The 23625-nt window shown below is 58.0% G+C and overlaps 1 protein-coding gene across 1 annotated transcript; it reads right to left on the reverse strand.

The window, feature by feature from the left end:
• Positions 1 to 3190: 3190 nt before the first annotated feature.
• On the reverse strand, positions 3191 to 18024 carry PRDM12 (PR/SET domain 12). Its single transcript, XM_068987401.1, has 5 exons — positions 17802 to 18024; positions 15871 to 16061; positions 14186 to 14341; positions 5584 to 5695; positions 3191 to 3597 (listed from the first exon to the last, which is right to left on the reverse strand). Exons 1-5 carry the CDS (start codon positions 18022 to 18024, stop codon positions 3191 to 3193), a joined length of 1089 nt encoding a protein of 362 aa, XP_068843502.1.
• Between the last annotated feature and the right edge of the window lie 5601 nt (positions 18025 to 23625).

Below are 23625 nucleotides of genomic sequence, written 5' to 3' on the forward strand. Positions count from 1 at the left end.
TTTTATTTTTGAATATCCTAAAAGACTTAATTATTTATTTTTACCCTTTGACCAGCTGGTCTATACCGCATGTTTATAGGATATGCAGCAAGCCCTTCGGATTGAATCTGCGGGCTGACTGGGAGGTGGTGTATTTGTGTGCCTCTGTTGGGAACAGGGGGAAGTGCACTCTTGGGAAAGGAGCCCGAGGCCCCTGCTGAAAAAGTGAACAAAGTAAGAGATTAAGCTTTGAGTATCAAGCCTCCCAGTGAGGAGTGAAAGTCACTCAGTCGTGTCCAACTCTTTGGGACACGACTCTTTGGGTTGGGACATGACTCTTTGGGACTGTATAGCCCATGGAATTCTCCAGGCCAGAATACTGGAGTGGGTAGCCTTTCCCTTCTCCAGAGGATCTTTCCAACACAGGGACTGAACCCAAGTTTCCCACATTGCAGGCGGATTCTTTACCAGCTGAGCCACCAGAGAAGCCCCCACGTGCGTGCAGTCCTTCAGGCACCCAACGCCTCCCTGCTCATCTTGTTATCTCTAGTGCCAGCAACGATATTGAACACAAGCACTTTAGTCTGCAATTACAGCCTGCTGCCACCAGGTGGGTTCTGGAGCAGGGGCTGTTGCCCTTCAGATCTGCCGGTTGGAACTTCATAAAATTACCTACAGAAAGCAATTTAGATTTTTGATCAAGGGCCGGCCCACTGACTTTTATGAAGTCTGACAGTGCCGTTGCAGTGAGAGAAGGGGAAGGCCAGGGGCCACCAGAGGCATCGGGAAACGTCTCTCGAGGAATCAAAGGCGAAGAAAGATTTCTAACGGGATGAAGCGGAGGAGTACGAAGAGTGATGTCCCCACTGGCACCAAAGACCTGCAAGTGAACAACTTGCAGGACCTTCGAGCAAGATCAGTTCCCGAAGTACTGGGTCTTTGGGAATACCTGAAGCTCCAAATGGGAATGGCCTGTATGTACAAGTGTGAATTCCAGCATCTTCGGGGGGGTGTGTGTGTGTGTGTACACAGCTAGAATGCACAGAGAGGTGAGCCTGATAGATGCCAGCAGGTTGGAAGGGTGACAGCCTCACGGCTGTTACATGCCGGAGCACAGGCGTGAACTCACACTTCCCAGTTTGCGGACCTTCTCCTGGCCAGGAGGTCCTGGAGAGGACAGCCAGGGCCTGGCTCTACACTGATGACCTCCCTGCTCTTTGTTCTTCCTGAAGGAGGGTCTGGAAATGGGCACCAGAGCGTTTTGAAATTCTGGGCATTGGGAGGGTACTTGATGTCCATCTTGGTCCACCTGCACAGGCTGCATGGATTCCTTCAAGCTGTCCATGAACATTAATAAAAAAGCAGCAAAGATTTGGGGGCAGTAACAAAGCAAGACACTGATATTTGAGAGTCAGCTGGAAACCAGGAGGAATCTGCCCAGCGCCTTGTGAGCCTTGACTGCTTTATACTGTGGCCTTCTCTCTGGGGAGCTGATGCCCCAGCTGCGACAAGGATGGTTATTTTAAAAACCAGTAGGTGAAACAACTCTTCCTGCCCGCTCTACAACTCCTAGGTATTTTCCACATTTCCCTTTCATGCAGACAAGAGCGTCGACCCATTCAGATGCTAAGTGGTAAGTGTTCCAAGTAATTTTTATTTTAGAATACAAGAAAGGTACAAATGTATTTACAGTTCTACATGTACAATCAAATAATATATATCACAGGTTCGTAAATATCATTTAAGATAAGTATATACAAAGTTAAAGTGACCGTTTTCTGGAAGTAGAGCACAGGTTCTTGAAAACTCTATACATTTTATACTTTTCATCATTATAGTTTATTTTACAAAACGCCCTAGGCGGGATTCTAGTAAATGACTGCAAGGTGGGAAAGGCGACACTAGAGGGCGCCCATGGCCCGGCGCGTGGGGAAACCGGACGGAGCCAAGGGCGGAACCTCCCGGCATCCCGCACCGCTCGGAGATGCTTTCCGGGCCGAAAAGCCAGTCTTGGCCTCCTGGTGCCGGAGGGTGGCGAGAAGGGCCCCGCATCCCCTTTCCAAGCTTGACGTTAGAGCTGAAGGCGAGGTGGCGTTGGTCCAATTCTCTCATTTTACAGATGGGGATAGGGGAAGCGTAGGCCCAAAGAGAGGCAGGCCTTATCCCAGGGAGTGGATTTCTATTTTGCCTTGGTGCGTGCTTAAGCCGCTTCAGTCGTGTTCTACTCTTTGCAATCCTGTGGGCTGTAGCCCACCAGGCTCCTCTGTCCATGGGATTCTCCAGGCAAGAATACTGGAGTGGGTTGCCATGCCCTCCTCCAGGGATCTTCCCCACCCAGGGATCGAACCTGGTCTCCTGCATGGCAGGCAGATTCTTCACCGCTGAGCCACCGCGGTTTTGCCTTCCTTCTCAGCCTGTTTGGCACATTTGTGCCTTGTGTGTCCCCAAGAGAGCCCATTTTGGGGTGGGGGGCAGGTGGCCCGGAGGAGAGAAGCCGCCCCCACCCCATCCTGGCAGGGAAGGGCAGGTCTCTCCGGCCTCCTCTGGCTGCCCCTGAGCCCGCCAGCCCCCAGCTCTCAAGGAGGGGGCGACACTGCAGGATAGCAGTCCCTGAGGAGGGAGGAGGAGAGAGATGGCGCGTGCCAGCCCCGCTGTGCCCACTCTGGGACAGGGAGGTCGCTCTCCATTCCCAGCACGCGGCTCTCTGTGAGGGTGGTGGGAGTCTCCCTTTCCCCTCCCCCTCGCTGAGGACCCTCGGAGGCTTTCAGTCCCCTCTCCGGCCACCCACGAGGGGGCTATATCATCCCGGTCAGCCAACTCAAGAGGCGCGCGACTCGGGGACCGTCTGAAGAAGAGGTGGCCGATGTCGGGGAGAGGGGAGGGAAGGCCTGGGAGAGGGACTTCGCCCCTCAGGGTCCTCGTGTGCGAAACTGGGGGGAAGGGAGTAAGCCTGGGCGTCATTTCTGGGGCGCGCCTACAGAGCCGGGGGTCGCGTCAGGACAAATGACAGCCACGTGTCGCGCGGCGGCCCGGGGAATGGGGGGCGCGGGCGCGCGGGCGCGGGGAGCGGGGGCGCGCACGCAGGCGCAGGTGCTCACAGCACCTTGGGCGGCAGGTGTCGCGTGGCGGCCTGGGGTCTGGGCGGCGGGGGCGCGCGGGGGTGAGCGGGGGCGCGCGGGCGAAGCGGGGCCGCGCACGCAGGCGCAGGTGCTCACAGCACCATGGCCGGCAGGTGGTGCGCGGCGGCGGCGGCGGCGGCGAGCGCGGGCGCGTGCGCGTGCGGCGCGGGCAGAGCTGGCGAGTGGGCCTGCAGCGCTGCGCTGGGCGGCCGGTGGCGCGCGCTCTTCTGGTGGGCGCGCAGGCCGGCCAGCTGGGAGTAGGCGCTCTGGCACACCTGGCACTTGTAGGGGCGCTCGCCCGTGTGCAGGCGCACGTGGTTGCGCAGCGTGGACGACTGGCTGAAGCGGCGGTTGCAAAAGCGGCACACGAAGGGCTTGTCCAGCGTGTGGATGCGCATGTGCGAGCGCAGGTTGCTGCGCGAGTTGAAGCCGCGGTGGCAGATGACGCAGCGCATGCGGCCCGCAGTGCCCGCCGCCGAGTCCGCGGGGTGAAAGTCCTCTGGCCGCGCGGGCAGAGTCCGGGTGGGGTCGGGCAGGCGGGAAGAAGGAGAAAGAGAGAGCAGCCTCGTTAGCATCCCCGAGGCCGGGGGCTCGACACCACGCCCCCCACCCGTACGCCTCCCCAAGGGGCGCCCTCCCAGGGCTCAGCCGCCTCGGATCATCGATCAGTCGGGGTGACCGTTCCGCCGACTGATTGGGGGCGCCGCACAGGGGGTGGAAAGGGGCAGCGAGCTCCCTGACCTGGCATCCGTTAGGAGTTGGACTCCAGATCCATGCTGCGAGATCTCGGGGACTTAGTGACTTACCCTCTCGGGGAAGCCTCAAGTTTCTCATCCAGTACAATGAGAACCTACGTGAAGGCAGGGCACCCAAAGCCAGGTGCTTTGTGACAAGCTGGAGGGATGAGGTGGGGAGGGATGGAGGGGACACATGGATGCCCTGTGGCCCATTCATGTTGATGTAAGGCAAAAGCCATCACGGTATTGTTAAGTAATTATCCTCTGATTAAATTAAATAAGTAAATTTTGAAAAAGAAGTTTTTTAAAAATGGGAACCTACTACGACCTCACGGGGATTATGCACAGCTGCACCTGAGTGCATGTGCACGCTCAGCTCTCAGTCGTGTCAGACTCTTTGTGACCCCATGGACTGTAATCTGCCAGGCTCCTCTGTCTATGGTATTTTCCAGGCAAGAATACTGGAATGAGTTGCCATTTCCTCCTCCATGGGATCTTCCTGAGATAATCACAAAAAAAGCTGACATCTTCAAAGGCTGCTCTGTACAGAGCACTTTACCTGCCTAAGCCTGGACTTAGGAAGTACCAGGCTTATAGTAACCATCCATAAACGGTAGTAACTGTTATAACTACTCCTCTTCCCCCCCAAAACCTTTCATTAATTTATCCCACATTTATTTACTGAGTGCCATCTATGTACCTGGTGGCCTTGATGGTAAAGAATCTGCCTGCAATGCAGAAGACCGGGTTCGATCCCTGGGTTGGGAAGATCCCTTGGAGAAGGGAATGGCAACCCACTCCAGTATTCTTGCTTGGAAAGTTCCATGGACAAAGGAGCCTGGTGGGGTACAGTCCATGGGGTTGCGAAGAGTTGGGTTTGACTGGGCAACTCACTTTTTCAACTATGTACCAGTGAACTGTACCTCACTTTTCTCATCCCCGAAATGAAAGTAATGATGACATCGTTATCATTACTTATCACAGCAAAAAGTTGCTATGAGGATCAGAAAAAATGGTTTGTGAAGCATTAGACCAAGGGCTGGATAGACAGTAGTTCCTGAGCCTCAGAGTCGTCCTTTAAAAATAAAAATGACCAAATATCACAAAGGTTTCATGAGGACCCAAGTGGGATGATACCTGTAAAAGGTTTAGCCAAATACTTGGCAGGAAATAGGTCTTGAGCAAATGGTCTCTACCATGATGATCAGTGCTGCCCCCACCCCGCCCCGCCGCCCAACAAGCACACACACGTGCACACACGCTGCTCAGCCTTCATTCAACAGATGCACGCTGAGCACCTACTCTGTGCCAGGTCCAGCACCATGGACAGAGCTGGGAGGGCGCTTAGACATCATCTTGCCCAACAAACATCCTTCTTTTAGAGGTCGGGAAACTGAGCGCAGAGCCATTTCCCAAGATTGCACAGCAGAACTGGAATTCAATCCAGTGTCCTTACTGCCTGGCCCCTTGCTCCTCTGCCACACCCTGCTTCTCCCTCCACCCAATCTGCCCCCAGACAGTCTATTTTGTCCAGAATCAGAACTGTCTTCCATCCATGCCTGGACCACGGCAGTGGCTCCAGGGGCATCAGCCTCCTTAAACCAGGAAGTGCCTTGTGCTTGACGCTGCTGGAGGCGGAACCAAGGTCCCCAGAGGCCAGGAGTTTCCCTGCCAAACACACACACACGCCCTCAGTCTCTCACTCTCTGTGCGTCCGTTGTCATTGTGGACTCATGGGGACTACCTACCATGCTTGTTCTTCTTCTGCTCCTCCTCCAGTCCGGGCACACCAGGGATCCCCAGGAAGGTGTTGTGTGAGTTTCCATACCACACCAGCAGCTCCTGGTCTGGAGGGATCATCTGTAGGGAAGGAGGCAAGAGGAAGTCCGGGAGGCAGCAGAGGAGGATGTCCCCTGCCCCCCCGCCAGGGGAGGATGTCCGCTCACAGCCAGGAGGAGCTGTCCTAGCTCCCACCATGGACATGTCGATACAGTTGCAGCCCCAAGAGAGCCACACTGGGGTCCCTTTCTACCAGGCTATCTCCAACAAGCTTCACAGACACGGGAGGCTCTGGGATGCTCCACCTCTCTGCTCCACTCTGCCCAGGCTTCTCACCGTCTCATCCTGGCTCTGCTGCTGGGACCAGAGCTGCCTCCTGGCCACTCTCCCAAACTGACAACAATGGGATGGAAACCATGCTTCAAGCAGAAGTAACTGAAGAAGGAAAGCTAGAAAACTTGTAATTTCTCTCTGAGGGGAACCAGAGCCAACCAGCCCTCAGGTCTGCAGGGCTAAGCCAGACATCCCCAAGGAGCATGGGCTGTGGGGCGCCCTGTGGTTCTCAGTTACACCCTGCCTGATGGTTTTCTGGAAACATCTCTCAACCAGCGCATCCAGGAGGCAGCACCATGTCACATACACTTCTCTCCCCATCACAGGCCTCTGTATGACTCCCTGCAAATGGCTAAAAAAGAAGCATTCAGATCAATGAACGCTTCTGCCTCCAGACATACCGGGGCACCCAGCCTTAAATGGGATCTGTCTCGTCATGTCATAGGCCTGTGGTACAGCGTCCCAGGCGGCTCAGAGGTAAAGAATCTGCCTGCAATACAGGAGACGAGAGTTCAGTCCCTGGGTCGGGAAGATCCTCTGGAGGAGGAAATGGCACCCCACTTCAGTATTCTTGCCTGGAGAATTCCATGGTAGAGGGGCCTAGTGGTCTATAGCCTATGGTGTGCAGAAGTGTCGGATATGACTTGGGAACTAAACGACGATAGGTCTACGGCAGAGAACTCCACAGTGACAGGGCTCTGCTGCTCCCAGGAGAGGACCTGCCATCGGGAGGGCTCTGCAGTGACAATCCAGGGAGGCTGCGGAAGGCTCACGCCTGAGGTGGTGCTGACCCCTTCCTCTGGGACATCCCAGGGGCCTGCCACCCCTCTGGTGGCAGCCAGTTACTCAAGGTGAAGAACCCTCAGGTCCCAGCCAGCTAGAGCAAAGGTGAGAGGGCAAGGCCCATCACCTCCTGAGGCCTGGACCCCAGAGGAGTGACTTTGGCACCCACCCTGGGGGTCACTCTCTGATCAGCCCAGAGCAAGGTGGACACCCCCAGGAAACAGCTGGGTTGTTTTCCTAATGGGTCCTTTTTGGTTTTTTGGCTGCATCACGTGACATGTGGGATCTTAGTTCCTGGATCAGGAATTGAACCCATGCCCCCTGCAGTGAGAGCTCAAAGCCTTAAGCACTGGGCCACCAGGGAAATTCCCGGGTGAGTCCTCTTTTAGTTCAAGTGAATACAAAAAAATCACACAGGACTCCATGTAGGCTGTCTGAAATCACCCTAGAATGGACCCTTCTCCTAGGCTTCCAGGGTCACAGAGAAAGCCCCCACCCCTTCCCTTTGGTTCTGGCCTGCAGACCCCTGCCAATCACAGAACCGTTCTGCTCACCACACCTGCGTTCCTCTGGTCTGAGCCAGGAAGAACCTCAGACCATCAGAGCCAGCTCTGCCCTACACTGCAGAGGAGGGAAGCAGGGAGAGGAGGGGGTGGAAGAAACAAAGTTCCAGGGGGCCTAGGCGATGTCCATCCTCCGATGACTCAGCCTGAGGTCCCCATGCCCCTTTCCAACAGACCCCACAGCCCTTGGGGTGTCATGGCAAGCCACATGGTCAGTGAGTGACAAGGAGCCTGGCAGAGGGTGCCACGCCCGCTCAGATTGATGGGGTTTAAATATGGAAAGATCACATGCAGTCTCAGAAGCCAAGGGAAATTAGGGCATGCCTAAAAGCAGATAAATGAGAATCTGGTTCTGTAGCAAGCGTCCTCGTGGCCTCTGATCATTCACAGGCTCAGCCACCGCCAAAGAGGCCAGCAGGTCAGAGCTGGAGGCCCTGCTGGAAAAGCTGAGAGAGGTTCGGTGAACCCCTTAGAAAAGAGGGTAATGGAGTAAAGTATTCAGGATAAATTCACTATGAAGGAAGCTGCTGAGAGATGGTGCTGGTGGGCCTTCAGTCCCTGGGTCCCTGGGTGACCTTAGGCGAGCACTCGGCCTTCCTAAGCTTGTCTCCTCAAATGAGGGGTGTGGGGAGCATGATCTCCGAGGTCCCCCCAATTCTAAGACTCTGTCAGTCACCTCCGACATTGTCCCAGCCCCTGCTTCAATGTTCAGACGACACCAGATCTTTGTACATCACGGTTCTTCTAAAGTGACCAGTTGTCTGGTCCAGCTGTCCAGACATCTATACATGCCCCTTCCTTCAGGAGATGGTATTGCCAAGGGCTCCGGCTCAGGCGCTGGGGCCACACAGGTTGGGGTCCGCTTGGGCTCCCCGCCTGCTGACCGTGCCCCCTTGGGCAAGTGGCCTTCTGTCACCAGTCCTCACTTTCCTCACCTGTAAAACAGTGACCGCACCCTGCTGGACATCCACCTCTGGGGTATTGGGTCCCCCAGTTGTGCCCACAGTGCCTGCAGTGTGGCGAGGGGGGCCCAGGATGCCCGTGGCTCTGCCTTTAGTGACCATCAAAAGCACAGGCTGGGGAATTCCTCAGAGGTCCAGTGGTTAGGACTTGGCGCTTCCCCTGCCGAAGGCCAGGTTCAGTCTTTGGCTGGAGAATTAAGATCCCGCGTGCCACAAGGCAGACCAACAAAGAAAAGCACAGGCTGTCCCGCGTGCCCCCAGGACACCAATACCACGCTGGTGCCACTGTGTGCTGGCCCCATCTGAGCAGGAGGGGAAAGCCCACAGGTGGGGTGAGAGAGGTCAGCAAGCCCCCACGATGTCTCTGAAAACTGCATCGCCATCTCCAGACTTGCAGTCCGGGAGTCAAATGCCTAAGTCAACAACGGCCTTTTCATTTGAACTGACAGTGATAACCATTACGAAACATAAAACAAATGTAACAGTGACAACTACCATGGTGATGAATGAGGAGCCGAGAACATCTGGAAATGCATGAATTCTGAGGATTGTTATTCAGAATGGTGCTTGGGGATAATGTTTTTAAAATAAGAGCTTTAATACTGACTGTTTTGAGTCATTTATTTACGGACACATTTTTCAAATGGACGAAAATTAATTTTACTCCTGGATTTAAAAAATTAAAACAGTGACACAGACACAAAGGAGCATATTGGGAAAAGTAATTCTCCCACCCAAGGTGCCCAGCCACGTTTTCTGGTTTTCTGCGAATCTTTCCTCAGACGGGTTTGTCATTTTGAGACCTTTTTTTTTTTTAATGTTGATTAAAATTGACTTATATCTTCTACAGGCTGCATCCAATGTTTTAAGAATTAATAAGCACATATTGCTTTTATACAAAAAGAATATATACATTTAAATTAATTAATTTAGCTGTGCTGGGTCTTAGTTGCAACAGGAGGGACTTTTTTATTTTAATTTTTTTCAGTTGCAGCATGTGGGATCTAGTTCCCTAACCAGGGATCGAACCTGGGCACCCTGCATTGGGAGCGTGGAATCTTAGCCATTGGACCACCAGGGAAGTCCCACAAAAAGAAGAGTTTTTAAAGAAAGAAAACCTATTAAAAAGAACCTGCTAGAATTGACAATGACACACATCCCCAGACAGCAAGAAGTTTCCAGTTTGGGGAGAATGGATACATGTGTATGTATGGCTGAGTCCCTTCGCTGTTCACCTGAAACTATCACGGCATTGTTAATCGGTGTACCCCGGTACAAAATTAAATATGTTTAAAAATAAAGTAATCAGAACTGATGACATGAGAGTAATTGAGGTTATCCCAGTCAAGAAAAAAAAAAAGAAGTGTCCAGTTCTCAAAACAGCGTTGGGGAAGGCAGCCTCACCTCTTGGAGGCCGGGCACTGAAAGTTCTCTCTACCAATCAGAGCTCCGGGAAATTAGCGGCAGCTCCTGGCCTGGACCTCTGGCCTCTGCCTGCTCCCAGTGGCCCCAGAGATGGAGACCAGGAGAGCCCAAGAACCGGCAGCCTGTTCCCTGAGAGCCTAGTACCACTGGCCGGAGGCTCCCGGATGCTGGTCGCCTGAGAGCAAAGAACAGCCAAGGTCCTCTGCAGGGACCCCTAGTGCTCTCAGGAGCCCTATTTCTCCTTTTTTTTGAAGAGCTGCCCACTGCACGGCATGTAGGGTCTTAGTCTCCCAACCAGGAATCGAACCCACACCCCTCCCGCCACAGTGGAAGTGTGATGTCTTAACCCTTGGACTGCCTGGGAAGACCCTAGCCCCGTTTCTTTCCAGTCAACGCTCTGGCCTGGCCCAGCCGGGGCTCTCCACCGGGGCTCAGAGAATGAGAATCAGCTGCTTGCTCACTTTTCTGGAGAGCGGAGACTAACTCGGGACGCACAATAAACAAAGCAGTTCCCAAGGAGACGAATGCCACACCATAAAGTTCGCATCATCAAGACTCTGGGTGAATTTCAGAGCCTGACTCCTAAGTTGACAAATTACATGATCTCCCACGTGTGCTTCTTCACCTTCCCTGTCAGCCCAGAAGTTTTGTCCTGACCCATTTCTGAATTTTTATTATCAGTTGGAAATGTGTGGGGGTTTGGGTTTGTTTTCCTAATATAAATTCATGTCACAACATGGAACATGCTCCCAGGAGGCTCTGATGCTCCCTGCCCCTGCCCCCGGTGGTACAGAAACCCTCATCCAGAAGGACCTCGGTGTCATCTGGACGAATATCAATTTCCATTGTACCACAGATGTCCTGACACACCAATTAATAGAGTTCCAGCAAATAGATATTGGTCAGGGAGGTCCCATGGCGCAGTGACCAAGGGCTCTGCTCGGGGATCAGACAAATTCAAACCACAGCTCAACAGTCTCCCAAGGTCCCCCTGAACCTCAGTTTCATCATCATTAAAATGGGGATAAGGAAAGCCCCAGGCTGAGGGGATGAAAGTTGAGAATATCCTTAGCGTGGTGCTGGCACATGGAGCTGCTCCACGGATGGTAGCATCATTAATGATGCTTATTATTAATAATCAAAGTCCCTTAACTGCACCCACCAGTGAGCAAGGTTGAAAGGAAAATAGAGCCTGTCCTCACAGAAAAAGAAAGATGGAGAGATGGAGCTATTGGGCTCTAGGGGGAGAAGAAGTTCAATAGCCTGGAACAAAAAGAAAAGTCGCAAACAAGGAAAGAGCCCACATTTCAGGGCACAGTCCTATGCCAAAACATCGGGCGAGGAAAGCCTGAGAAGTTTCTTCCCAGTTCCCAAATCCAAAATTTGCATAAATTATTCCTAAATACTTTACTTGTATTGAATTTGGGGGTCAAATTTCTTGCTTCGCAGGGCAGCCGATTTTATTTATCTCTTTTGTTTTCCTGGGAGAAACAGGTCTGTGTGTCCATTTTCGAGCCAGCTCCCATCACCCAGAAAAAGACTTATGCATTAACATGTAGTGCCCATGTGCTACGTGCTGGGCAATTTCTAGAAATGTCATTTTAGGCACCTGAGGTTACAGTCAATTCTTCCGTGGTAGAAGACAGCAAAGGGAGGAGGGGCCTAGTATAACATGCCAGCAAATCCAGCCAGATACCAAATCCACCTGGGCCGGCTGGCCCCAGAAACCCACCACGCTCGTCTCCATTTGGACAGCCTTCCTTTTGAATTTATAGAAAATTTCAGAGCCACATTAGTATATTCTGCTTATTTTATGAAGATGCTTCTTTCCATTTTTTCTTTCTTTTTTTTTTCGCAAGAAACGGGTTACTGTTATGAAATAAACATAGCAGTTCTGGGTGACGGGAAGATTAAGAAAACAGGTCATGGCACAGACCCTTCTTGGCTCCCTCACACAAACACAGGACAAACAGCCCCCATACTGCAGAGGCGTCTGGGGGAGTGGCCGGGGGGCAGCAGGAATTTCTTCCGGCCGAGCCCTGCTGCATGGCAGTCAGTCACACACACCCAGACGCACAGCTGGTCCTGTAAGCGGCATCTGACATTTTGGCGCATCACTTTAAGAAAACTGCCACCACCAAAAAAAAAAAGATGTGTCCAACATCACTTGTTTAAAGTAAAATGGGTGATATTTTGTGTTTTCTTATCCCTCGCTCCAGCATTCGGCTTGCTAATTCTGTAGAAGCACGGATAGCCAAATTGGTGATATCCACTAATCTAGATCATATCCAGGAGGATATATTTTCCTAATCTTCTTTCTTCAATGTTTAAAATGTATTTTATTCTGTTTTGTCTTTTGGTCGCTCCGAGTGGTGGCTTTTGGGATCTCAGTTCCCCAACCAGGGACTGAACCCAGGCCCTCGGCAATAAAAGGGCTGAGGCCTAACTACTGGACCACTAGGAAATTCCCTTCTTTTCTTCAGTTTTAATTCCCCGTCAAATGTAGGTGACTTTTAAAAATCTGATAATCTTAGATTCCTCAGTGGAGACACATCTTAGCCACCTTGCCCTCTGACTCTGAATTTCTGTACAAATGTCTGTTATTATTTCCTGACTCTGCTCAGCACTCAGCCAGTGAGATGAGACTCACTGAACAGTGAGATGAGACTCCTGTCTCCATGACTGATGCTGTCGGGAGTCCTTTGCTAACATCACGTTGGCATCCTTACCCTGTGTGTGTGCGTGTGTGTGTGTATGAGTGTGCGCGTCTCTCCATGGGAGGGATGGAATGAGTGTGTGCCCCCCATCTCATCTGTTTCAGGGTAGCCAAGGAGCAGTGCACAAATGTTAAGGGTACATGTGAGACCGAGCAGGTGAGAGGGGGTGCTCTCTGCCAGAAGTGGGGCTCAGCCACACATTAGGCCAATCTTAGGGTTGGCTTTTCTCCCGGAAGAAGCACCTCCACCCTCAGCCTGGGTTCGGATCAGTCCTGTCTTTACCCCGTCTCATGCAAACTTCAGTCCAAGAACTGCTCACCTTCCTTTTTCTTTGCACAGCAGGGCGTGTAGGATCTCAGTACTGAGACAGGGATCAAACCTGGGCCTGGCATTGAAAGCGCCGAGCCCTAACCCCTGGACCTCCAGGGCATCCCCAACCTCCCTTTACCCTTCCTGCTCCTCCTCGGGTCCAGCCCTCGATGGAACATACTTCCTGGCCACACCAGGGCCCAAGCAAAGGCCATTCTGTTGCCACCCCTGGGAGATTCCCTGGGGTTTTGTTATGAAGTGACAACTGTCCAGTGCCCCCTCAGAGCCTTAGAAAGACATGAGGCTCTGAGTTGCAGGAAGAAAATGGACTAAAGGAAGGAGGAGTCATTCAGAACACCCCCAAACTCAGCCAAGCCCAGCCCCACCCCAAGAGGCACCGTGCCTCTTTCCACAAGCATGGGGTCCAGAAGACTATGGGGGCACGATCCCCCTCCGCCCCCCCACCCCCTCACAGCACTTGCTGCCAACCTGCCATGGGGAGGCGGGGCTGCTAGCCCCCCTCCTGCACCAGACACTGAGCAAATTTCCTGCCAAGGGACAAGGTCTTAAGGGTCCTGACAGCCTGGCTGCCTCAACTACCACCACTCATGCCATTATCCCCTCCCCAAATACCATAAGCCTGTCTGCCTCTGCCCAAGCATTCCATAGCCCCTTTCCATCCCCCTTGAACCTCCTGCCCTGGGCCTGGCCAGCTCCTCACCCCACCCCCATCCCCATCATGGGAAGTGATATCTATCTGCCTGCTATCTCGCTTTCCGTCTTGTCTGAGAAGTTTCACTCGCTCAGATATCAATGCTAACATCCTCCTACCCCCACCCCACTCGAATGCCCGTAAAAGCTCCCGAGTCTGCCCGTTACCAAGTGAGACCCAGTAAACGGTAGATGATCACAGAAGCCTTCCTCGCAGATTAAATGCATGAGGATTACACGCGATCACGCTCATACCACATCTAGAAAAGCCCGACGCCTCCAGTGATGAGGATGTGGTAGCTGAGGCTAGAGTCGCGATCCACGCCACCCACACGTCACTGGTGGCCCATGCATGCAGGACGACGGGCAATGCACAGCCGAAACACTGCTCACTCAGTACCTCTCTCCCCACCAGATGCTTTCCCTGGACTGCTTTCTGATGACTCTGCATCTCTGTGGCTTCTCAATCCCAGGACCCCCTCAGCAGGTATCCCGGGACCTGGCTATTGAGGCACCCATGATGTTCACAATGGCGTGCAGTCAAAGGTTCTGTCCTTTCTGATCTGCAGCAGGAAGCTTGCCCTGAAGGTCACGCTCCCGGAGACTATGATGTTCGGGCTTCAGTCCTCCAGCCTGGGCAGGGCCAGCTAGGCCAGCATCTTCCCCAGCACTCCCCTCTTGCTTCCACCACAGTCCCTGGACACAACTGCCCTGCGCCCCAGCCCGGCTGCACCCCACCGCCCCCTACACAGTGATACACACACTCACCTCAATGGCTTTGTAGAAGATGCTGGTGCCTATCTGGGCCACCTCCAGGTTCTGCTCCTGCTCGTTACGGGCGCATTTGATGTAGGTCATCCAGCTTCGGTGGTCCTCCTGGCTGGCGTCGATGAAGTAGCGCACCGTGCCGTCCTCATTGAACACCTGGGCGCAGGTAAATCGGGGGCCGGATGAGGCAGGGCTGTGTGGTGTGTGCTGCCTGGGGCCAGGGCTAGGCCCCACACCAAGCACATCCACACAGTGTCTCTTTCCAGCCTCCCAGCACTCCCAGGAAGTGGACACAGCTATTATCATCTCATCATCTCGGTTTTCCAGTGGAGGAAAGGAGGGCTCAGAGCAGTATGGCGATTTGCCTGAGGCCGGCTGGCTGGAAGTGACCAATAGGGAGCCAGTCTCCAGGGCCCCACAGGCCCCTGCTGCCACAGCCTCCCCATCCCCGGATGAAGAGGGGTCTCCAGGAGATCACTGACCAAAACGGCATCCCCTCCAGCCAGCTCTCTGGGGAAGCAGTGGAGAGTGCTGGCCAGGACCTCAGAGGGGGACACACAGGGACCTATAAAGGGAAGCCTGGCCCACTTGGGGACCTTGGCCTGGCCTCTCTTTGTGGGAGCCACCAAAAGCACTCCTACATCTCCTGGAGCCCAACTTCCTAACCCAGCAGCCAGTGGGGAAAGGAACTGCTGGCCCAGGCCTCCAGAGGTGTGGGAGGAGGTGAGGTTACGAGAGGCCTTGGGGCATCTCCGTGGCCTCCCCCCGCACTGTCCCCCGCTGCTCCTGTGACCACGTGCAGGATTTGTCCCACTCCTTGAGCATCTGCTAGGAGGGGGTCGTGGTGGAGCCCTGGGGAAAGGAGGGGAAATGACACTTGGGAGTGGGTGCATCAGCTGACCTCCTCCAAGTGAGAGCCCCAGGAGGCGGAAGTGCTCTGGACTGGCTTTATCCCAAGGTGGGGTGGGGGTGGGGGGTGGCTTTGCTGGCATCTGGCACTGTTGTAGGGAGGAGAGACAGAAGTCCTTGGATGGAAGGTCACTTTCCTTCTCTAAAATGGGAATAATAATCCACTGGGCTGCTGAGACAATCTGGTGGAATGCAGGCCCGGTGCTCAGAAAGCTGACTCCATGCTCAGAAAGCGGACTCTGTGCCAGTTCAACAGCACTCGTGTCCGCTGTCATTGTTCCACCTGGTCTGAGAAGCCGACTCCTAGGAAGCACCCTCTCCCTTCATCCTTCCTTCCAGCCATGATCACCCCAAGTCCAAGGCTGGCTCTGAGGGGCTCTCTTTTGCTGCTGCTGGAGTGAGGGGAAAAATGCAGGTGGCCGGGAGGTGGCTCCCAGGAATGGCTTCCCAGGTCTCCAGTGGGACTCCGGGCAAGGTACATGACTTCTCTGGGTCCCGGCGCTGCCCCACCCCAGCCCCGGAAGTGCTCCCCAAGGTTCACAGGAGGAGAGGGGCTTCGCCTTGTGATTTGGGGAAGAACCTCCATCCAGACATCAGGCAAGGTGAAGGAATCGACCTCAGGGACCAGTCATGGCCCAGCCCAAAGTGCCTACAGGTCCCAGCAAGGGAAGAGCCAGCAGTGTGTCAGGCAGGCCTCCAGGGCCCCGCCCGCACCCCACACCCCGCAGTCCGCGCTGCTCTTCCCCTCGCCCCCACGACCCGGGGACCCTGCCTACCTCCCACATGAGGTTGTTGTTCTTGCAGATGTCCACGTGCTCCGGGGCAATGACCCGGCCAGTGAAGGGGCCCATCTCGGTGCCGGCCTTGATCCACGTCTTGGAGAAGATGCCAAGGCCCTCGCCGGGGATGGAGCTCTGCGCGATGATCACCTCGGCCGGCAGCACCAGGCTGGACAGCTTCTGAACCTCTGTGGCCACCAGGCAGGGGGACTGGGTCAGAGCGGAAGGCAGGGAGGCCCGGCTCTTCCCCCCCCCCCCCACCCCGGGGGTGGAGGCTCAGCAACCCGCGGAGCCTCCGAAAGCGAGAGGTGTCTTTGGGATTCATTTCTAGGAGAGTTTTCTTGTGTTTATTTTCGTTTTGGGTCTCTCTACGAATTCTCAGAACATCCACAACCGCCCTTCCCCTCCACTTCGGCCAAGTTTAAGAACTGCGGGGCCGACGGCAGTTTAGGCCTTAACCAATGAGTTAACTGAGGCCCGGTCCCACGAGGAGGTGACGGCCCAGCCAAGACTCTTTCGCCCGGCTCGGGTTCTGGGCGGTTCTCCCGTGGCTCCGCGCGCGCTGCGCTTTCCGGCACGGAGCGCAGGGCACTGTCGGAGGACCCGGGGCTCGGCCAGGGGCTCTGACCTCGCTTGGGGTGCGGGGAACCCCGCGCCCGCGGCGCTCCGACCGCGCTGGGAAAGGAAGTCGGGCTCTGAGGCGGAGGCGGCTAAAAAGAAAGGCGGGCGACGGCGGCGGGCGGTATTTCACGCTTTCTGGGTGACCCTGGGCGTGCCCGGGTTCCCGGCGAGATCCGGGGTTGCCAGGGAAGGCAGTGCCCGGACCTAGGCCAGCCGCGAAGTCGCTTCTCCCGGTGGACAAGAGCCGGGGCGGCCCGCAACCCCCTGGGGGGGGGTCCTCTTGCCTTGGCCGGGCAGCCGGGGTGGGAGCGGAGAGGCGCACAGGGGCGGCCTTCATGTCTTACAAGGTTCCCCTCTAAGCTACCTGGGAAAATACCCGGCGAGCGGGCCGGCTGAAAGAGGGGGTTAAACGGTGTCCATTGCGGCGCGGCCGGCAATTGGTCACGCTGTTAAAGTGATCGCATTCATTCGGCTCCATTCGAAAGAAATTGCTAATTCTAAATTCATTAGCCCTGGAAGAATGCTGTAGCAGTAAATTGTAGCTCAATGCGGAGGGGACTTGTTTAAAAGGGGCCGAGGAATTCCCCTTACAAAAAGGGGGGATTAGACGGTTGACATAGCGTGAATGGAAGTGGAATTAGTCTGCACGGTAAATTAAGAGAGGAACAGAAATCGTAAAGGGGGAAAAGGGGGCGACGCGCAGAGATGCCAGCGCCGGGGAAAGATATTGTTTGCGGGTTGATGAATGAGGAGTAAGAACTTGAGACATCTTTAAGAAAAGAAACTTTTCTCCCTCTCTCATTCTCTCCCTCGCTCTCTCTCCGCCGCTTTCTCTCCTGTCCGCCCTCCCTCCGCCCCCTCCCCAGCCCTCGCTGCCTTTTAAAGTTCTTGGTTTAAGTGGGAACTCTCGCGGGTCAAGCCCAAGTTAACTAAATGAATTTAAAACCCCTTCTTTTTGAGTCAACTGCTATTACACGCCTAGTAAGGCTTTAAATGCCGGGAACCCGCCGGCTCAGGGGGGTGAGGGGCGGCTGGGGAAGCGCGGGGGCGGCGGGCCGACAGCAGGAGCGCCCAAATCTCGGACTTCGAGCCGCGCGCGGTGGAGGCGCCCCCCAGCCCGGGCTTGGCTGCTTGCGCCCGGGCTCGGCTTACGAGAAACTGAGTCACGGGCCGCGTGTGGAACTCCCGGATGGGCGCGAGCGGCTGCCACCGCCCTCTGGTCCCTGCCGCGGCCCGCGCGTGTGGGCCCAGGAACCAGGGGGCTGCGGGGAGGGAGGGATGCGATCCGCCCCGACGGCGCGACTCACCGCCCGAGAAGGACTGCGCCAGGACCTCGGCGGTGAAGGCGGTCTTGGGGCTGGCGTGGTGGCTCTTGTCTTCGAAGAGCTGCTCGCCCAGCACGTTGCGCCAGCGGCCGTACAGGAAGCTGTGCAGGATGTCGGAGGTGATGACCTCGGCCAGCGCCAGCCCCGGCGCCTTCAGCCCGGTCTTGAGCACCAGGGCCTCCGCCGGGAGCACGGAGCCCATCATGGGCGGCCCGGGGCTCGCCGGCGCCGAGGACGAAGGGACGGACGGACGGACGGACGGACGGACGGCCCGGCCGAGGCGGGGGATGTGTTGGACGAGCTGGGGGGTGGGGGGAGCCCAGGAGCGGGAGAAGAGAGTTGTGATGGGGAAGGAAGAGGGGCAGGAGGGAGCGGGAAGCGAGGGGGTGGCTGGGAGGGAAGTGAACGAGGGAGCGCGAGGCAGAAGGCAGAGGGAGACGGGAAATGTGCAGCGATGGCAGAGGCGGCGCGAAGGGCTGGAGAGCCAGGGGTGGAGGCGGAGGCGGGTGCGGGAAGGCGGGGGCGGGCGGTGCGGGGTGGGTGGGAGGCGGGTGGCTGCAGAGAAACGGGCGGCGAGGGGCTCTCCGCCGCGCGCTCGCTTCTCACACACCCGGCCCGGTCGGTCTTCCCCTTGGCAAAAAATCTCAGCGCCTTTATAGGAGCCGCAGTGACCCTCCTAATTGGTTATTAATGACCCCCTGACGTCGGAGGACAGACTTGTTGTAGCCGGCCCAGGCGCGAGGAGCCTTCGCCGCCAGAGCTCAAGGGGCGGGGGCGCTCGGCCGCTTGGATCGGTACCCCCCACCCCGCGCTCCTCCCGCCCCTCCCTGGCCCTGCCAACCCCCCCCTTTCTCCTCCTCTCCCCGTGGGAAGCGCCGGGCCAGGAAGGAGGCTCTGCCCGCGGCGAAGAGAGGAGGGGGACGGAGCAGGGCAGGGGGTGCAGCGAGGCTCGCTCGGACTCCAGGGACCAAGACTAGGCAGGAGGAGACGCCTGCCCTCGGGCCCCGCGCTCACCCACGATCCCAGGCCGGATCTGCGTTCGGCATCCCGGCCGGGCCAGGCCGCCACTCACCTCCCCTGCGCTCCCTGGCCCCGCCTGGCCCGCCGGGTGCCGCGCTCTCCCCGCGCTCCACGCCCCAGACTGCGGTAGTCGCCCCGGAGCCAGCCGGCCCGGCGCAGGCCCGCGTTGAACTCCCGCGCAGACGGCGCTGCGGAGACCGCCGCTTCGCTTCAAACGGGCCTCTGCAACCGCCCGGCTGGCTGCCGGTAGCCGGTGGAGAAACTCCTCTCTGGGCGGAGAGGGCTGCGGGGCGGAGCTGCGGCCGCCGTCGGGGCTGGGGATGTCCCTGCTTCGCGGGAGACATCTCCCGGTCCTAGGGTGGGGCTAGATCGGGGTTGGGAAGGGCACACCCGCAGACCGAAATTCGCGGGTCGCTTGGCAAAGGCTTTTTCCTGACGGATGTAGGGAGATCGAAAGAGGTCCGTGGAGCATCGCCAACGGGAACGGCAGTGCCCAGGAGCGAACGCCTCCGCATCTGCAGGCAGCTCCCCGGGGCCGGGCCGCGCTGCTCCCTTGGCTTGAGGCTCGAGCCCCCTGACTCCTTCAGTTCAGCTGCGACCTAGGGAAGCCCGCCAGCGTCCTGCACCCCTTCCTGCCTCCTACCTCTTTCTCTTCTGGCCTCCCACTTCACTCCCTCTCTCCCTACTTGCCTCCCCACCCCACCTCAACCTTACCCGGCCAGCAGAGTCTCTTCACGAAGATTCCAAGGCTTCCCGGAGGGCGAGAGCAGTCTCTCTCGGGAGACCGGGAGCTGGGAACCAAAGCGGGAAGGCCACCGCTAACCTGCGGGCTTTGCTGCCACCCAGGGTTACTCTCAAGTCCCACCCCCACTCCCCAGCCACAGACGAGGGATGGGGAGCACCGAGGGCACCTTCATCTGCTGAACTCCGCACCCTTCCCACCAATGTCAGATTCCAATAACCGGTTTTCTGGACCTTCAGGCCAGTGCCTTGGGCTCGCTCACTGGTGAGCTGGAGGAATGGGACCCCCCCACACATACACAGGCCTTGTCCTCAGAGAGGGGGCTTGGGCAGAGGGGCAAGGGGGCCTGGTTTCCTACAAGGAGTACTGTCTTCATGCCCCTTGGCAAAGAGCTCCCTTCGCAGCCGAGTCCTGTCTATGCTAAGCTAGCCCCACACCTGGCCGCCACGGACACACCAAGACACACACGGTTCGGCCCAGGGGTCTCCTGCCATCCCGGGGTGCGCATCGGGGCGTAGAGTCAGGAAGGCGGGAACCCCTATTCTTCAGACCCAAGGCCTGAAGTCACCTCGAGTCTGATGCCTCAGGGGAAGCCGCACTGGGCACCAGGGGCGACCGTCGGGCGTGGCGCCAGCAGAGGGCGGCGCGGCAGAGGAGCAAGCTGCAGCCCGCGCGCAGGTCAGGGTCCCGGGAACCTCGACTTTCTTCCAGACGTCGCCAGAGAGCCACACTGGCTCTGGCTTGAGGCGAGAGTTCGACTCCGAGGGGAGCGGAGGGACTCAGGGCGTGGGAGTCTCCCCCGCTCCTGGGTCTCTGTTTCTAGTAAGACTCGGTAGAGAGCAAGATGCGCCCAGGGTGGAGGCGACTACGCCGTCGGGGAGAGCCCCCAGGAGCCGCAGCCAAGCTCAGCGAGAGCCTCCGGGAGACAGCGGCGGATCGAGGCCTGCTGTGCATCCCTGGGACGGCCCTTCTCCTCTCTGAGCCTCGGTGTCCCTGTGTGGGCAATGGTTTGGGTTGGACTTTGTGAACTGAGGCTTCTTCGCGCCTTGTGTCTTTCTGGGTCAGGTCACTTTCCAATGAACACCCTGCGAATTTTGCCGATTCCAGGGGCCACACCCCACCGAGCCAAGTCTGTGCGGTCCCTCTGTCCTGAGGTGCAGCATTTAGGTCCTGGACCTTCTTGGCTCGGGGTCAGAAGATGAAGTGATGGAGAGTTCGGACTGCAGCTAGGGAGCCCTATTCCCTTCGCCTGCACCCGCGAACGCAGAGAGCGGTGCTGTGGGCGGGGCGGAGGCGGAGCGGCCCGGGAACATCTCCACCGCGCGCTCACATTTTGTGCCTCGTGTCTAGCTGCCGACCTATCCAACCGCGCCCCAGTCTTAGGGCCCCTTGGAACTGGGGAGCAAGGCCCCCGCGCTTGCATCTACCCTCTCTGAGATTGAGAGGGAAAGCCCTGCATTTCCCGAGGTTTCTCCGCGCATGAACCGAGTCCTTTTTCGGGGGTCCAGGGCGCGGAGTGTGTCCGCTCCAAGCCCCCTCCCCTAGCCCGGGCGTGGCCTGAACACGCAGGCGCCCCCCACCCGCCCGCCCCGCCACCTCCGCCACCTCCGCCCTCGCGCCCGCGGGCCGCCGCTCCGAGATCTCTTTAATATTCATGGGCGTTAATAGAGAGGCCCCCAGTATATCGGTCCATTGTGGGAGGCTCGTAGGGCTTGAATAGGCCCCGGCCCCCTTTCTTCGGCGCGGCTTCCCCAGGGGCCGGGCCAGGAGTGAATGGCCCCGCTTCCCGCCCCGCGCCCCCTCCCCCTGGCTGGGACAACATCTTTATCCCCGTCGTCGCCGCCGCCGCCGCCGCCGCCGCTGCAGCCCGGGCCCCTATTCACGCGGCCCGGGCTCCAGGCGGAACGAATCAATCGGCCGCGGCTCTTCGGAGGTCATCCTCATAGCCCGGGGTCCCCCCTTCTCTGCGCGCCCACGGGAGTGGAGAGAGGGAGGCGGCGGCCAGCAGGCCGACGCCACGGACTGAGGGGCACTGGGCGGGCGGGCGGAGCAGGTGGACATCCGGGCAGGTGAAGCAGGAATCCGCGGCCCGCGGCGGCCGGAGGCTGGCTGGTGACTTCTACTTGTTGACCCGCGCTGGGCGGATCACGGAGAGAACCCGGGCCACAGCCCGACGCCGGAGGCCTGTCCTAGCTCCCCTCGAGGCACCCGCAGGAGCCCCTTCGAGTGCGGTGGCCGCATCTACGAGGCCCAGGGCACAGGGTGGGAGGGGGGCCGCCTAGGGCTCCCCAGGCCCCGCTCCTCCGCCCGCAAGGCACGTTCGTTCACGCCGGTGCGCTCAGGTCTGGTCTGCTCTCTTCCCGGGGTGATCGGAGGGGAAGCCTGTCTCCCGGCTTCCGCTCCCTCACTCGGCGGCCCCGGTCCGGGGTGGAGGGGGCGCCCGTCTGTCAGGCGGGGCCGCGGCGCACGGGTTCCCGCCCCTCCCGCCCCGCCGGCCCTAGGAGGCGCAGAAAGGAGCCCATTGTCCGCCGGGAAATACATTTTTGGGGGCCAAGTGAAAGCCCGTCTTTCTTTTGAACTTTAAAAGAGTCTTCTGCTTCGCCCCTCGGAGGGAGAGATTTGTCCCCACCTCCCGGGGGCCCCGCGCGCCTCCTCCTCCCGAAACATCTGCCAGGGGAAAATCCACCCTGGAGGGCAGCTAGCACTCGCTCTAAGCCCCGCGAACTCATTAAAAAGATATTAGCGGCGGGGGCAGGGCCCGCGCAGGTATCGATCGGCCGGAATGAGCCGGAGAAAGAAAAGACGAAGAATGCGGACCTGCGGCGCCCCGGCCGCTTACCCCGGTCCCCTGGCCCCCTGCGCTGCAGCCCCGAGGCGGGAGTGGGGCCCCTGAGCGGTCCGCGCGTCCGGCGGTCGGCGGGTCGGGCTGCCTCTGGCTGCTCCTCGCCCCCTCCCCTGCCCCGCGCTCCCGCCCCCGCCCCTCCTAGCCCGCACGCGGGTTCCCTTCTCCTCCCGCCACGTCCCTGCTCCGCCAGCTCTCCGCAGCCGTCGCGCGCCCCTATCCACGTCTCGCCTTCTCTCCCGCTCCGTCCCTGGCACTCTCTCCTTTTTCTCCTGCGCTCCGGCCGCCCCTCCGGCTTCCTCACACCCTTTGGGCTTCCTCCCCCCATTTCTCTCTTCTGCTAAATCTCAGTCTCTCTGGTCCCCAACCCCGCGGGGCCTAAGAAAATTCCTTCCTCGCCTGGGGCCCGTGTCTCCTCGGTTCCCGCAGGCCGATTCGGGGCTCCGGGGTGCGTCCCCGCTCGCGCGCGCAAAGAAGCTACCACTGCGGAGATGGGGTTGGAGCGCGGTCCGCCGAAACGGTTTCAATAGACGTGACTCAGGCTGGCTAGCGCGGGGCTGTCGGGCGGCGTGGCGGCCTCAGCGCCGCCGTGAAAAAGGACCGCCCCCCCCCCCATCTCCAATCTAATTAGCCTCCGTGGCCGCGGGGTGACAAAGGCGCGCCCCGGGGGTTCCCACGGCGAGCGCCGTCATCTGCTCCCAGGCCGGCAGGCAGGTGACTGGCACGCGAGTCTCTCTGGGCGCGGAGGCCCGCGTGCCCCCTCCTCTGCGCTTCCTGGAACCTTCCCCCCGTATCGCCCACGCCCGGGGCCTCCAGGCCAGCGGTTGGCAGCGCCGAAGTCCTGGCAGATCGATGCGGCGGGGCTGAGGGGTGAGGCACGTGGGCAAGCTGGAACTCCAGGAGGCGCGCGGGAAGGCACAGGCTTTAGGAGATAGAGTCGGGCAGAGATGGAGGGAGACGGAGGCAAAGAGAGGCCAAGATAAAATTTAGTCTGAGACTTCGGAGATTCAAGGATGCAGAGAAATGAAGGAAGTGGAGGCAGGGATTCCAAAAGAGCCTGGGGCTTGGGGAGACTTCTGAGAGTCAGAGAAATGGTGGAGAGGCAGGGATGGGGGTGCTTGGAACACAGAGACTGGGTACAGGGAGAGGGTCTGGAGAAGGCAGACAGAAGGATGAAGAGAGGAGGCTGGGGCCCGGGATAG

This window comes from Capricornis sumatraensis, chromosome 1 (assembly GCF_032405125.1).
Source record: "Capricornis sumatraensis isolate serow.1 chromosome 1, serow.2, whole genome shotgun sequence".
Classification (NCBI taxonomy): Eukaryota; Metazoa; Chordata; class Mammalia; order Artiodactyla; family Bovidae; genus Capricornis; species Capricornis sumatraensis.